Here is a 15,162-nt window from a genome sequence, read left to right on the forward strand (position 1 = left end):
TCACATTTGGGTATTGTCATTACACAAATGTATAAACATCATATTTATAAGATTTCTTTGGAGTAACTAGTACAAAAAGAGTTTCATTGATTACTTCAAAATAACAATTCAGATACTGTTGAACATTAGTTAGAGAATTGATTGAAATTTAAATATGTGATTTAATTCTAAACCTACCACTGTTGATTAAATGACCGGTTTCAAATTTATTATTTCACTATTGTTGAAACGATAAAGGCGCATCAATAGAAAATGATGACACAAATTTCCTTATACAAGCTCATACCATAATAAAAATTATGCAAGATCTAAACTTATAATCTTGTCACTTCTATAACATAACACGTACCATTTCAACGTTTTGTATGTATAGTGTTAAAGAAAATATTTGATTAAGTTACTATATCTTGCAATTGTCTCAAACGTCAAGAAAAATCTATAATACATTTACGAACTGTAGAAATATGTTTAGTTGGCTTTATAGGTTTTTTAATGTGATTGTATTTTGAGTAAATTTTCTAGTTCCAGCCGGGTCGATATTGCACCGTCCATATTCCGATTCCGACAGGACGTATACGAAATAGAATATTTCTTATTGCGTTCAGATGTCACGGAAATTGTAACTCATCGCTCCGCCGAATAGGCTTCCCACGGAAATAGCGCAGTTCTCCCTTTCAACTGCAACAACTAATGGAAAGTACTTCACTGAAATGCATTTTCAAGGACAATCGTGTGGTTTGTGGTTTTATCGAGTTCTTTCGATGACCGCAGTTTCTCGTGACCGTATTCCTCAGGATGTGGTGTGTAGTCCCTCAGGAACCTTCGTAATTGACCTAAAAATACGCGCAGAAACCTGTGTCCGACACCAAGACTTATTTATGGAAATCATGATGGTGCCTCCTTTCATACAAAAAACAATCTAGTAGTATACAAAGACGCACCTTTCTTACTTCAATTTTGATTGGCATCGTATCTCTTGTTTTCAAACTGTCTAAAAACAATTTATACACGATGACGTACTATTACTATTTAAATTTTTATTGCTTCACACACTGTATCGTGTTACACGAGTAGGTAGGTGGTACACAAAAAAGCTAGAAATGTCCTAATAAAAAGTTAAAGAATAAAAAGTTAATCAGAAGTTAAGATCTATAGTTGAATTAAACTATGATTGCTATAAAACTTGGAGATATATTCAAAAAATTTGATTCGTTATTTAGTAAGAATATTTCATATTTGTTTGCGGTGTAACCGAACACGAAGGCAACCAAATATAGGCAATTTGAAAAACGACGAGATTTAAAACAAATCACAATTTGTTACGATAAAATGTAATTCTAAGCATGCGCCTATTAATGCCTTTTTAATTCGTTTAACACTTTACCTACCAGATTAGCTTCTTAAAAGGCATTTCAATAATTAACTGTGTGTAAAATAAATTTCACAATTCTCTTTTAAATAATTGGTTACTACTATTATAATTTATTAAGAGGCCGGTCTCCGTAGATTCGCGACAAGGTAGAGTGACTAAATTACCGTCAAAAAATGGTTTTACGTGCTTCAAGTTTTCGTCCGTAAATAAGAATATTTTGTCGCTGGTAAAGGGTTCATTCGAAAGAGGAAGGTTCAATCTAGTGCGCGCTGGTCAGGTGTTGCCGAGATTATGCAGATATTTGGTAATATAAGCGTTCGAAGTAAGCCAAAAATTGACGATGTGCATGCCGTGGAATCCAAGCATTTTTACGCCATTGGATGAGCTTTCTGGATGATGTCGAGACCAGCGTGCACTAGAAAATATTTCCAGCTACAAATTGAGCTATAATTTGTCTTGATTCTGTTGGGAAATAAAGGCAAAAACTTGAAGCACGTTTCTGGCGTCAGAATTCATAATATCGATAATACAGAGCAAAAAATGTGACAAGTTCAGTCACAGACTTAAGACCTGTCGGATCAAGACCAAGACGGATCTTAAATCTGTGTCTGAAGGCTGAGAATGGAAATTATTAATTAAAAAGTCACGTGACTACCCCGGGCTCTTAATATAAAAAAATTGTTGAAATATGAATGAAATCGTTGTGATTTTCGAACAATTTGTTGAGAAATTCTCAAAAAGCCAATTAGAAAATGACAGTACACGATACAAGTATCTCAATATTTAGTAAACAAACGAGTTAAATTTCACTGTCGGAGCATATAGGTGCTAGGAACAGACCCTAGTTAAAAGTTAACGAACGGTTCGAAGTTGGGTTGCAGCGTCGGATGATTTATTCCTGAAAAACCGGTGTGCTCATCTATCAGACGGAACAATTAAAGTTCTCATTATGCACGCGTCGAGTGTACCTACCGTGTTCCAGTAAATAATAAGTTTCGACGCCTGGGCGATTCGTTGTCCAGCAGTGCGGCGCATGGAATCCGAAAGCGCGAGTCGTTATTATTCAGACAGGCATTTACATTTACGTCCAATAAAGTAGCTGGCGAAGAAACAGTTCGAGTCCACCAACTTGATACGCTGGGCTTGATTTATTCTATCCTTGTGGCGATCTTCCATAGACCTCCTGGAGACGCGGGGCTACTGGGTCAGGAAGTCATACTACATCATGTTGCACCAGGCCATATAAGCCGTCTGCGTCTCGGAAACCCAGAACGTTGGTTCACGACGACGCGCTATCGTGTCTTGGCCGATTCAACGGGGAAAAGTTACACGCTGAAGTTGAAACTATGATTTACAGCAACCCGACGGGTACATTCCGCTGGAAAATTTCGCGCTCCTTTTTCACCGTGCCAGCGCGTGGAACTGACAATAGCTGTAACCGGTCAGGAAGTACTATAGAGCAGAACATTTGGTAGAATCCTCGTTACGGTTTACCGTAACAGACTTCAAACTGTATGTACAACATTTATGAATGCCGCGGTGGTAAAAAACAAAATATTTTGCATGTAATCTGAGTGGTACTAAAGCATAAATTTTAATTAATAATCTTTCACTGCACAGAGATCGTACGTTACCGAGCATCTCCAAATTAAGCAGCATAGGGACCTGGGAGCAAGGGTGCAAGGGCTCTACCTAATCTCCTTGAGGGAGCTTCATCTACTAGATTGTTTATAACAATGACACGTTAATAAAGCTTGTACGTGCTCAGAAAACTACGATTTCTACAATTAAATGACATTTTCAAAAAACATTCCCATTAGAGTAGAGAAATAATTTACTGGCTGTCCTAGCTTATTAAAGAGGAGAACTGAACACACGCCTCACCGTTAATAAACAGAACAAAAATCATGACTATAATAAGTAGAGACTGCTATATCCTCCCCTGCTGTCTATATCCATTCCTTTTCTATATCTTTTATTTTCTAATTCTAAACATTTATTTCTTTTCTTAATAATTTTAGTGAGCTGGAAATAATAAACGGTTTCTTTTTTTAATTCTTTGAATGTATCTGTATTTTGCGTTCGATCTACTAATTTTTGTCATAAGTGCGTACAACCCACAGTCCAACAATAACAAAAAAGTCCGAAAAAAATGACGAACTTGGCGACGTTAAGGACATTGTTCAATAAAAGGATAATAAACATTATTTTGCTTTTCTGCTAAATATTTACATGCCAAAATAGTATTTCTCAACGTCCTCAATGTCCCCGACGCTACCTCGCATGCGCGCGCACACTCTTTCCCTCGAAGATCGCAGCTGACATTAAAATCCGTGCAGAAATATTATGATGAAACGACCTTTGACATGAAAGGCAATATTAAGCCCGAGGTATATTTCCATTGAGATCGCGTTTCAGGTTGTTCATCTGTTCACGGCCGAAGCCCATGATCCCGAGGGAAATAAATCTCAAGTTTAACCGTAACTTTGGGTGTCGAAGGTCACCTTAAGTAAATCTAAATTAAAACGAAAATAGCCGACCGTGTTGTTTTTCTCGCCAAAGCGAGGCAGAATGCACGATATTTTCGTATCGATCGGTTCGCTCGAACTCGGGCAAAACAATCATTTTCAGTTCGCCACCGTAAGAGGGAAGACGCGCGTGTAGAAATATTTCTTGATAGGTTTGAGGGAAACAGGTGTGCGCGCTCGCCAGGTATTCCTTTTGTTTCTCCTCCCCCCCCGCCGCTCCTCCGACATTATTCTCAGTTATAGAGACAGGCACACGCGCGATCGCCCTTCAAAGGGTGTAATCGTCCGTCGATTAATGGAGAAGATGTTGCTTGACCTTCTGGAACATACACGATTATGCAATGAGTACCATGTGGGGGTTGTCCGGACACATTTTCAACGCGCTTCTGGTGTTTCGTTCAATGAAATAAAGAAAACACCATGGAATTCTGTAGGAGCACCATCAACGGCATAGATAGCTGCTTTCTGTTAGTCCGGCGGCCACGGTGAGCAATAATCTGCGAGTTCTAACAAATGAGCAACATTAACGTTTATATTGTGTGTCAGGGGCTTCCTTCTGCACCATGAGCGTGACTCATAACTGCCTATCGCGCCGGTTTTATTGTCGTGCCGGTGCCATAATCTGTACACCCCCGACTCTAGTGTTCGCACGATAGCGTATACCAACTGTATCATTAAAGCACAAGATCATAGACACCGCAGAAAGTAGTTCACTCGTTGATTCACGTGAAATATTCCGCACAATCGGTATACATACGTTGTGTTCTCCACCTGGTACGCAATCAAGACTACTGAAACTTAGATCACTCTGAATCAAGTTCAAAGAAACTAGTAAGGGCCCCAATTATTGTGGGAGTATTGATTACGGTGCCTATATTAATTATACTTATTTTTAAATATAATGAATATTAAAAAAAGATATATTAAATTTTTTTCATTAAAATCAATTAATATATATGTTATATATCTCTTTTTTAAATTTTCATTATCCCCACAGTAATTGGGTAAATATGTTTATAACAATTTTGCAGAGCTTGCGGAAAAGTGGAGTGGCCATAGAAAACAGTAAACGTTGTTGACTAAATAGGAAAATTATTTAATAGATTTTCAATTAATTCTTTTAGGGGAAGCGCCTCTCAAAGTTTGCACTGTATGCTGAATTTGTCAGGCATTTTTTAAATAAATTTGTCTGGCCTATGTTGATTTTATACTAAACACGTATTAAGTAGTGCATAATTTGAGAAACTCGCTAATCAAGTTACTACGTTGAGGTGGTATTCTGGTTTAGAACTTTCAAAAAGTTGTTGAGATTCTCTTTAAGCGTAAGTGTTCTTCACCGTGTACGTAAAAGGAAAAATCGAAAGTCTGATTATAAAAGCACAAAACTTTTCCACACACTTAAAGCTACTTTAACTAACACTTTCACTCGGAAAAATAAAAGAAAATGGCAGAAATGAAATAGTTTTTAAAACTATCGAGGTCCCAACATGTTTTATTCCGACAAGAACGAATAATTTATTACAGTTTTTATTCAACCTTAGAATGCAGTAAATTGTTCATGTAAATTGGTGTACAGAATTGCTGGCTAGAATTATGGCTTTCCACGAACATTCGTCATCCGTCGATAAATGAAAAGCAAATTTCGAATTGTTCAAATTCAAAATAGTGTAGTGTTTCGCGGCGAATCGCAGGGGGTTGTTCAGTCGACGCAGCGATTGGCTGGCGAGGGTAGCGACAGGGGGAGGGTGGGGGAATTCTAGTGGGAGATTCGCGAGTGTATACCGCCGGCTCAGTATCGCCCGACCAGCGGTCAGGTGTGTTTCGTAGAGGCGGAAGTGTGTACCGCTAAAAGGAATCGTCACTGTAACAGTAATTCGAGTGTCACTTGTATCTTCTCGTGCGACAAACTATATTCGCGATCGAGATCGAGAAACAGGAACGTGTGTCACCGTTCGACTGAAGTACACCGTGAAAGATCTTCTCTCCTCTCTCGTTCGCGCGATGTGTACGATTTCCCGACGTTTTGACATTCGATGCAAACGTGACCAGTGAAACATCGTACCCGCATGATCGTGTCGACGATACTTTCGAGCGTGACGGGTTTCCATCGGCGACACTCCAATGACGCCGGAAGGAACGCCGAGCTTACGGTGAGCGCTAAACTTTTTCAAACTCTTCGCCCGTGCTCGATGACGGTGCGCGCGCAACCAACATCACGCTGTCCGGTGTTGACAGCTGGCCTGTCTCGTTTGAGACGCTTCCTCGCTTCCCGTTTACGGGATTGTCGATCGAACCTTTTCGAACTACATAATTGTGACGTGTTTCAACCACTGTGCGTCCACATGGTCTACGAAATGTAACCTGAAGCGACATAATAAGTAGCATCAATGCGCTGAAGATTATCTAGATCAACAACTGAGAATGTTAATAAGAATTCGAATTATAAGCACCACGTTTTCATCCTTTGCACTCGAAGCCATTTTAACTCTAAAACGAAACATTTCTTCCGACCTAGAATATTTCCCTTCTATATACAGGGTGGCCCACATAACTCTGAACAGCTCAATATCTCGAAAACTATGCCATCGATTTTAAAGTTCTTAGTCTTAAATTGCATGGAACTGAAGGGCCTTTCTGACTACATAAACGTGAAGTGGCCTCCCTTCCCCTTTAACGGGGGAGGGGAGGTACCTTTGTAATTTTAAATGGAACCCCCTATAAAATGTTACATATTTAGATTCTACCGGAAAAAACAAGTCAATTTTGTCTGAAACATTTTTTTGTCAGATACTTCCATGATGAGATATAACAGTTTGAAGTTTCGAGTTGTAAGTACTTGAAGCGCTCGGAAATAGCGTTATGAAATTATACGCGCTTCATAATTTAGAAACATTTCATAATTTAGAAAAGCGACTTAGTAAAGCTGTCACTAATGAAAATAATAGTGCCAGTATTCTTGCTGCAATTACATTAAATCCTCATATTAGTCAACGTACACTTGCACAAACATCACATATTAGTCGTTCATCGATTCAACGAATTTTGAAACGGCAAAAGTATCATCCATATCACATGGTTTTATCGCAAGAGCTTTCGATAGCAGATTACGATCACCGCGTAAGATTTTGTGAGTGGCTGCAGGGTGTTGTGGAAAATGACCTTTTTTTGTGCAAAATACTTTTTTCCGATGAGGCCACTTTTATGAATTCAGGGCATGTAAATAGACATAATCTGCATTATTGGGCCGTGGAAAACCCAAATTGGATGCGATGGGTTCCCTTTCAACATCGATGGTCTTTAAATGTTTGGTGTGGCCTAATAGGAGATTTTGTGATTGGACCTTATTTTTTTCAAGAAACTGTAACATCTGCAAGTTATTGTGATTTCTTAAGAAATCATTTGCCTGCGGTTTGGGAAGATGTGCCACTGCACGTTAGAAGAGAAATGTGGTTCCAACAAGACGGCGCTCCTCCACGTTTTGCAATCATCACCAGGCAATTTTTGAACGAAAAATTTGGGAACAAATGGATAAGTCGTGGAGGACCTCGTCAATGGCCTCCTCGATCCCCCGATCTAACACCATTAGATTTTTTCTTATGGGGATATGTAAAGGACAAAGTTATGTTTGAACCACCGACGACAAAAGAGGATATGAAACAAAGAATACGTGACGCTTGCGCTTCAGTGACTCCCGAAATGTTAAAAAACGTTAGAACAACTTTGATGTTTCGAGTAAATAAATGTTTACAAGCCCGTGGTGGACATTTTGAACATTTAATTTAAAGTACATTTTATTTCTTCACGAATAAGTATAATTCCATAACGCTGTTTCCGAGCGCTTCAAGTACCTACAACTCGAAACTTCAAACTGTTATATCTCATCATGGAAGTATCTGACAAAAAAATGTTTCAGACAAAATTGACTTGTTTTTTCCTGTAGAATCTAAATATGTAACATTTTATAGGGGGTTCCATTAAAAATTATAAAGGTATCTCCCCTCCCCCGTTAAAAGGGAAGGGAGGCCACTTTACGTTTATGTAGTCAGAAAGGCCCTTCAGTTCCATGCAATTTAAGACTAAGAACTTTAAAATCGATGGCATAGTTTTCCAGATGTTGAGCTGTTCAGAGTTATGTGGGCCAGCCTGTATATTTTTTCATGCTATACATACGAAAATGGTGCAATTTACTCATACAGCAATGAAAAGTTTAGTAATTTATTGAATACAAACAAATTTAATAATGTAAAAAATATTTTGAATAATGATACAGCAACTTTTAGTGGCGCCTTACAGTCGCCATTCGCGTGCTAAGGGTTAACGCGTCTAGGATAAGGGACCCAGTTACTGTGAGGGTACCAATTACTGTACCTATATTAATTATACTCGTCTTTAAAGCGTAATGAGTATTAAAAAAGAGATATTAAATTTGTTAACATATTCTGTAGAAAATTATCCAAATCGTATTAAACAGAAATATTTAATATAATATTCGTTTGACGTTCTTCTGTACATTTTGCAAGATACGCTCGCTCATTACTACGAGTGTATTTCATACAAAGAGTCGATGTGACATAAAACGATAAATTAAAAAATAGAAAAAATATATAACAAATATATTGTGGATTTCATGCGTTCATGATAAAGAGAAATATGCGAAATAGAAAACTGTGAAGGCATTAACCTTTAGCACTCGAATGGCGACTGTAAGGCGCCACTAAATATTCATGTATCATTATTCTAAATATTTTTTACATTATTAAATTTGTTAGTATTTAATAAATTACTAAACATTTCAGTACTGTACGAGTAAATTGCGCCATTTTCGTATGTATAGCATGAAAAAATATATATAGAAGGGAAATATTTTTGGTCGGGAGAAATGTTTCATTGTAGGGTTAAAATGGCTTCGAGGGCAAAGGGTTAAAACTATTATCAATTTTTCATAATTATCAAAAGAGGTACACTTTGATTTTTACTTTGTGGTTTTTGCGGAGATGAAAAGTTTGGTTTTTTTTGAAAGCACAGATAAATTTGGTACGATACTGGGGCGGACTCCTTCGAGTTTCGAGATTGAATAATCGAGGTTAAGTGTCGGTTTCCGTTACGGGTGCGTTTATTCCAGTAACTTTTAGTTCGAGGAGTAAATGGAACGCGATTGAAACCGGTTAACAAGCTGTCGAGACGCGTGCGAGACGCGAGAAGCGATTCCGGCAGATTTCATTCCCTTTTTGCGTTTTTCACGTTCGCGGAGGTGGTGATACGTTGTTCCGTTTAAATTACTAGATAATCCACGGTGTATCATAATATATTAACCGTCAATTTTGTATGACTGCTAGACGCTTGCGAACATTTATCATGTTCTACAAAAATTAGATATTCTGGTAAGTTGGAAATAATGTAACAGTGTCTTTCTTCTACTCCTCAAATTCCTTAACTATTTTGTAATTTGTCAACTCGTTCTTGTAATAAATACATCAAATTCACAATCTAATCATTCAAACATTCCTATTTTAATTTAATGAATTTGATGTATTTATAAATACGTGAAATTGACAATCTGTTCATTACAATTGTTTCAATATTGATGTGATTTATGAGACAGTTTGGAAACTCAAGTAGACTGGAATTTTAATGAAACGAGAGTTCTTGTAAGCGGTTTTTGCAACGTCGAAAACTTGTTTGGTTTTAACATGTAATCCTTGAAATGTTAAAACTTGTTCGCGCGATACTTGAAATTAAGTATTGCACAAATTGTCGTAGCGAGAGACGAAGCTTTCACTGCACGGGATATGATTGATATCTGATTTCGAAACGGAACTGCACAGTACTGTTATACAGTACGTATTTAACCCTTAAATGCATGAGTGGGGTCCGCAAGGGACCCCAGTATTGGATTTTGTGTTAAAATTTTTAGCCGCGCCGTTTTTAGTTTACAGAAATTTTAAAGTTTTACAGAAAGTTTACAGAAATAAATTGTTGCTGTAATCAAAGTTAGCAAGAAATTAGATAAGTGGGGTCCTCAATGGACCCCATGTATGCATTCATGTTCCTAATATTTAGTTTACCTATGCACTTAAGGGTTAACGATATTTTATGTACTTAATGTAAAATATTGTTCATAAAATATTATTAATACGTTCACGGACAGTAAAAATTTCAGTGAGCTGCAAAAATAGACAGGCAATTTTTCTTGAAACTAGTTGTACTATCCGAAATCTGATTAGACGTAAACTTGAAATGTATATTAATTACAAAAACTTAAGGTTGTATAAAATTAAATGAATAAAAATTGGCTTTAAAATTTGACTGCTGTAGCATTCATGTAATTTTGCATCACTATGAAAACGAATGCTATAGCATTCACGTCCGCGAACGTGTTAACAAAATGTAAAATATAATTCTTCATACATAATTAATATTATTAGATTGTTGACGCTATGCATTTATGACAGAGATGCATGGGTGACATACAAAACAGTAAAACCATCAGAAGAAATTCGAAATTCAGTTGTGTTATCGACTACTTACTGAAATGATTCAGAGAATAATGCCGTTTCAAGCAAAATCGTACTTTCTACATAACATTTATGGCAAAAGGTCCTGCATATGCAACATTTAGGTAGTGAATTGCGGATTTTTAGGCAAAATAAAATTGGTCTATATTATTTGCAAGATACAGTGGCTACATATTTATGTATTTCCTATTTTAATCATTTTAATGAGTTGTAAATAATAGGATAATATGTTTAGATTCTCTAAATGTGTTGCATATTTTTAAGGATAAATGCATAGAAACTACAGTTTGAAAATAGGTAATTATTAATTACCCAACAAAATAGGATTTTACATTATTACGAATCAACTATTTTTCTGAAAATTCCTATTTTCTGAAAAAGGATGACGTGTCGAATGGATCGTGAAGACTTTAATTCTGCATTTTCCAGCGGGTTCCGTTCAAGCCTCAATTACCTCAATTGCAGCCTGTTCATTTTACAGGAGCGCAAAAGCGTTATTAAAGATACAGTGCACTTTAAAATTATTATGGCGTCTGGCATTGTGTTGTAGTTTCACATGCTCGTCGGCAGCGTAAGAAATTACACGGAAGCGCGGGCTGAAGAGATAGAAATTTTTGTCGAATAATTATTTGCCGCACGATTTAGCCCCGGATCTGTGTGTAGAACCATTTGAAACGTGTGGTGATTCGCACGTCAATGATATATACATTTTGGACCCTCGCGTGTACGGGCCATTGTCAACGACAGCGACAATAGGGAACAAAGTAAACGGGCTCGTTCACCGCGACCGTTATTCATTGTTATGCGCCGTGACGTGGACCACGGGCGCGTTTAGCCTCGTTAAGAACAATTAAAAGTAACCGACGAACCGAGTGTTGCTTAATTGCCGGGGCCTCCGCGAACCCTCTTAACAATAACAGATCCGAGACATCCGCTTACGAAAATCAAACGTTCGTTTTCTCTTCGAACGCTACCTTCGCTCCAAAATTAGTGATACGATCAAATGAGAGATTCCCAGGAGCTATTAACCTGTCTTGCTAAGAACGTACAGGGTGTCCCAAAAATGTTGCAAGGGGCAAAAGTTGAAAGGAGTGATTCTTGAGGTCATTTGAAGTAACTTTTTCTACTTCGCTAAGGAGTTATTAGCGAAAAACACGGACCAATCGGAGCGCGGCTACAGCGGATAGATTCCGGCTCAGCCAATGTCAACGCCACGCTCGGCAGCACCTGCCGCCGAGCCGCGCTCTGATTGGGCCGTGGTTTTCGTTAATAGCTCCTTAACAACAGTAGTTAACAAAGGCGCGAAGAATATTTTCGTAAAGGAAAAAACTTATTTAAAAACCTCTTAGGAATCACCCTATATATTCCAGAATATAGTTCAAACAATATTCGATAGTTATAAATTGTATTAGAAATCTGCCACAGGACTAAACAAAAAATTAATGACCCAAGAGTGAACATCAATATCTAATGAATGAGCAGAGGTACACCAGTGAATGATACTTACACGAACAAACATATCATGGGACCATTAACCCACCTAAAAATACAAATTGCTGATGTAAAATCAATGAACTGCTAAATAAATTATATTTAGCAGCTATAGGTTATAAAGAAATTAGGTCTCTTTAGCGAGACATCTGTAAATTTGCAATACACCAATTTTCAACATGACGAGGCCACTATCAAGGAATTATGTTCGTTCACTGGACACCTTGATATGCTCCATTTATTAGTTTGCTTTCGTTGCGCTTCGGGATCATTACAAGTAAATTTCATTCGGTAAGAGTGCGCCGATGGGACTAGAGTTACATCGCTAATATAAAGTTTAATTGAACCCACTTCCTTCGCACTAAGTTTCTGAAGATTTGATTGCGACAATTAGTGCTCTCATTAGTGTCCGCGTCTCTTCCCTCGCGAGTGACATCGAAGTCTGCGAATAAATGTCCGCCCTTTGTTGCGATCCTCCTTTTTACTCCGTTCCTTTTTTCTAGCTCGAAAGAAACACGATACAATGCCACGTTAGGCGTAGGATTTACCGGATTTTCAAAAAATTCCTGATTTTCTCACGAGAAACACACGGCGGGAGTCCTCCTTTCCATTCTTCCCGTGACACTTCTTTGCTGTTTCTTTTCCGCGAGGCTTCAAGCGGTGCCCGTAACGAGGACGTGTTATGCAAATTTCTGGATCATTGTAGCTGGAACTGCAGAACACAATAATTCGGATCCCTCTTATTGACCTGAACGCGGGAAAAGAATGAACAGACATCTTGCGCTTGGTTGCGCGCACGCTTGTTAACAATTTCCGCGCGCGCTTCATTGTGCTGTTGCTCAGAATCCTTACTTGCTTCGTTTGCATGCTAACCTTCCTTTTTCTTTACTTTATTACGCTGCAGGTGTTTGTGAATAAACGAAGAGAAACGTAACGTATAAACGAATTTTTCTTTGCATACAGCTTCGCCTGTTTCGTTGAGAATCGTCCTATCTTGGATATGAAAAGATCATCTCGTGAAATATTATTCAAATTTCATTCGGTTCATTAAAATCATTCACATGATAGTATTTAATTGATTTGTTAATTTGTGTGTTTTCTAACCCTCGACATTAGACCGAGAATTTTTATGGAAAATAATAATCTTTTGCATAAATTCGATTCAAAAACTCTCCCATTAATGATCCGCTAGAAAAATCAGATACAAGTAAGAAAGATGAATATCGAAGTGAAAATACAGTAAAAATTATTCATCAATAATTGTTAGTTCGAAGACAATCTGTAAAGGTACGCAATGGTGAAAAAAGAAATTGCAACCCGTTCACGATACATAACACGATAAGCACACGGTAGACACGTGGTGTACGAGGAATCGATAAAATTCAGTTCGTTTGGTGATTCGCGTGATTTCATAAAATCCCTTTGCTCTTGTTTCACAATTTAGCTACGTTCGCGTCTAATGGCGGGGACCCTGCTCGATCCCAGGCACTTGCTAATAACCAGGTAAAGAATTGGCGATGGCAGAGATTACGGGGTCACATTCTGAAAAACGAGAGAAGAAAAAAAAAAGAAAACAGAAAAAACAACAAGAAAAAGAAAATCATCCTCCTCTCATCTTTAAAAGTGAACTCACTCGACGCGGCGACCGGCTACATCCCCGGTCCAGAATCCTTCGATATATCGACGGCGTGTTTTAATCGTCGATCGAATTAAAAATTTCCTCGTGGAATTATGATTATACGGCCGGGTCGAGTCACGCTTTTAAGGCGAAACACTTCCACCGTATTACGATATTATCGGCGACGCGGTTTAGGTCGAGCCTCGTGCGCGCGCCTTCGCCCGTCGCGAAATTAACCATTTCCCCGTCGCGGTAATTTCCTGACCAGGCTCGCGAGGCTATTTTACTGTTTAATAAATAATTTTCATCGTTCGCCTTATCCCGCGACGGCGTTGGCCCCGTGTCCAGTAAACACATATCATAACCCGGATGCCTGGTGCTATCGAAAGCGATGGTTCCTATTAACGCAGGAATCTTTGTCTTTTTAAACATAAGACATCATCATTTCTAACATTTTCTGGAAAACAGACAATTTAAGTGGGTTCAAACTTTACCTCGGGAAACCAGAAATTTTTAACCTTTTTTTATGCAGTCCTGTAGATTTTAGCGAGAAAAATGCCGAAAATCCAAGTTTCCATCCTAGGAGATGACTAGTTCAAAAGTGTGTTATGAGTGTGTAAAGATGTGCGATTTCCAGCGTTTTCGACAAGCAAGAGCACCGCCATGTATCTAGCGGCTCCGGTCACTACATACCAACATGGCAGCAGTGCCATTGCCTGTGAAAAAACGCTAAAAATCACACATCTTTACGCACTTATAACTTTTGAACTAGTGGCATCCTAGGATGGAAACTTGGATTTTCAGCATTTTCTCGCTAAAACCTACAGGATTGCGTAAAAAAAAGTGAAAAATTTCCGGTTTCCTGAGGTGAACTTGAATTTAATCTGGCAGGTATACGTTTTTATCGTACTTTCAGCATGTTACTCAAATTTTTTTCTAAGGTACGGATTTCTCTTTCCTTTTAACGTTAGGTGTTTAGGATTTTTTTTTATGAAAACCGGAGAGTTATTAATTAAAGTAAATATCGATTAATTTTTTTAAGTTGTTCAACCGGGATTCCCGTGTTAATCCCACCGTTGTTGCCACGTCGGATCGCACAACTTGTATTGTCTGTCTCGCGCGCTCATGACATCAGGTGTGTAGCAGAACTGAAGCGGACTCTTTCACGAAGTTTCGCGAGAAGCTACTTTGTGCTCAGCTGGGGCAACAAAATGGTGTAACACATACTCGCGGCAAGTTGTTCACTTGTTCCTGGAAGCTTAACATGAATTTACTTCGCCGAAGATCGGGTTGCGTGTTGGTCGCGATATCGGTTACAAGATTAAGCGAAACCCCGGTGCAAATAGCTGGAATAATAATAACAATGATGATGTCTTCTTTATGGCGCACGACGGAACGATACGGTTGTTACGGAAAATAGACGATTTCAGGAATTGTACGATAGGAACGAGCTCGGCGTGTAATAACAAGAGGAATCGAGGATCAAAATTATCGGCTTAGACTCGAAAGGATTAAACAAATAACCGTTTATCGTCGAGCCTATTTGAAAAATATCTTTGGCGAATTGAAAATAACTCTCTAGTAGCAACTTCGAAGACACGAACTGCGATCAATACTTATTAATTTCCTATTTTTATT

General features: G+C 38.2%; 1 protein-coding gene across 2 annotated transcripts in view; it reads left to right on the forward strand.

Moving 5' to 3' along the window:
• The window catches only part of LOC143363178 (uncharacterized), a 108,841-nt gene that overhangs the window by 12,328 nt on the left and 81,351 nt on the right, over positions 1–15,162 (forward strand). The window contains exon 1 of one of the 2 annotated variants that reach the window (XM_076803777.1): positions 5,710–6,050. The exons of the other annotated variant lie outside the window; for it this stretch is intronic. Within the exon in view, the coding sequence (XP_076659892.1) occupies positions 5,967–6,050 (84 nt within the window). The 5' untranslated portion in view covers positions 5,710–5,966. Of the gene's footprint in view, positions 1–5,709; positions 6,051–15,162 lie in introns of those variants that run through there. 2 annotated transcript variants of the gene reach the window in all.

This window comes from Halictus rubicundus, chromosome 2 (assembly GCF_050948215.1).
Source record: "Halictus rubicundus isolate RS-2024b chromosome 2, iyHalRubi1_principal, whole genome shotgun sequence".
Lineage (NCBI taxonomy): Eukaryota > Metazoa > Arthropoda > Insecta > Hymenoptera > Halictidae > Halictus > Halictus rubicundus.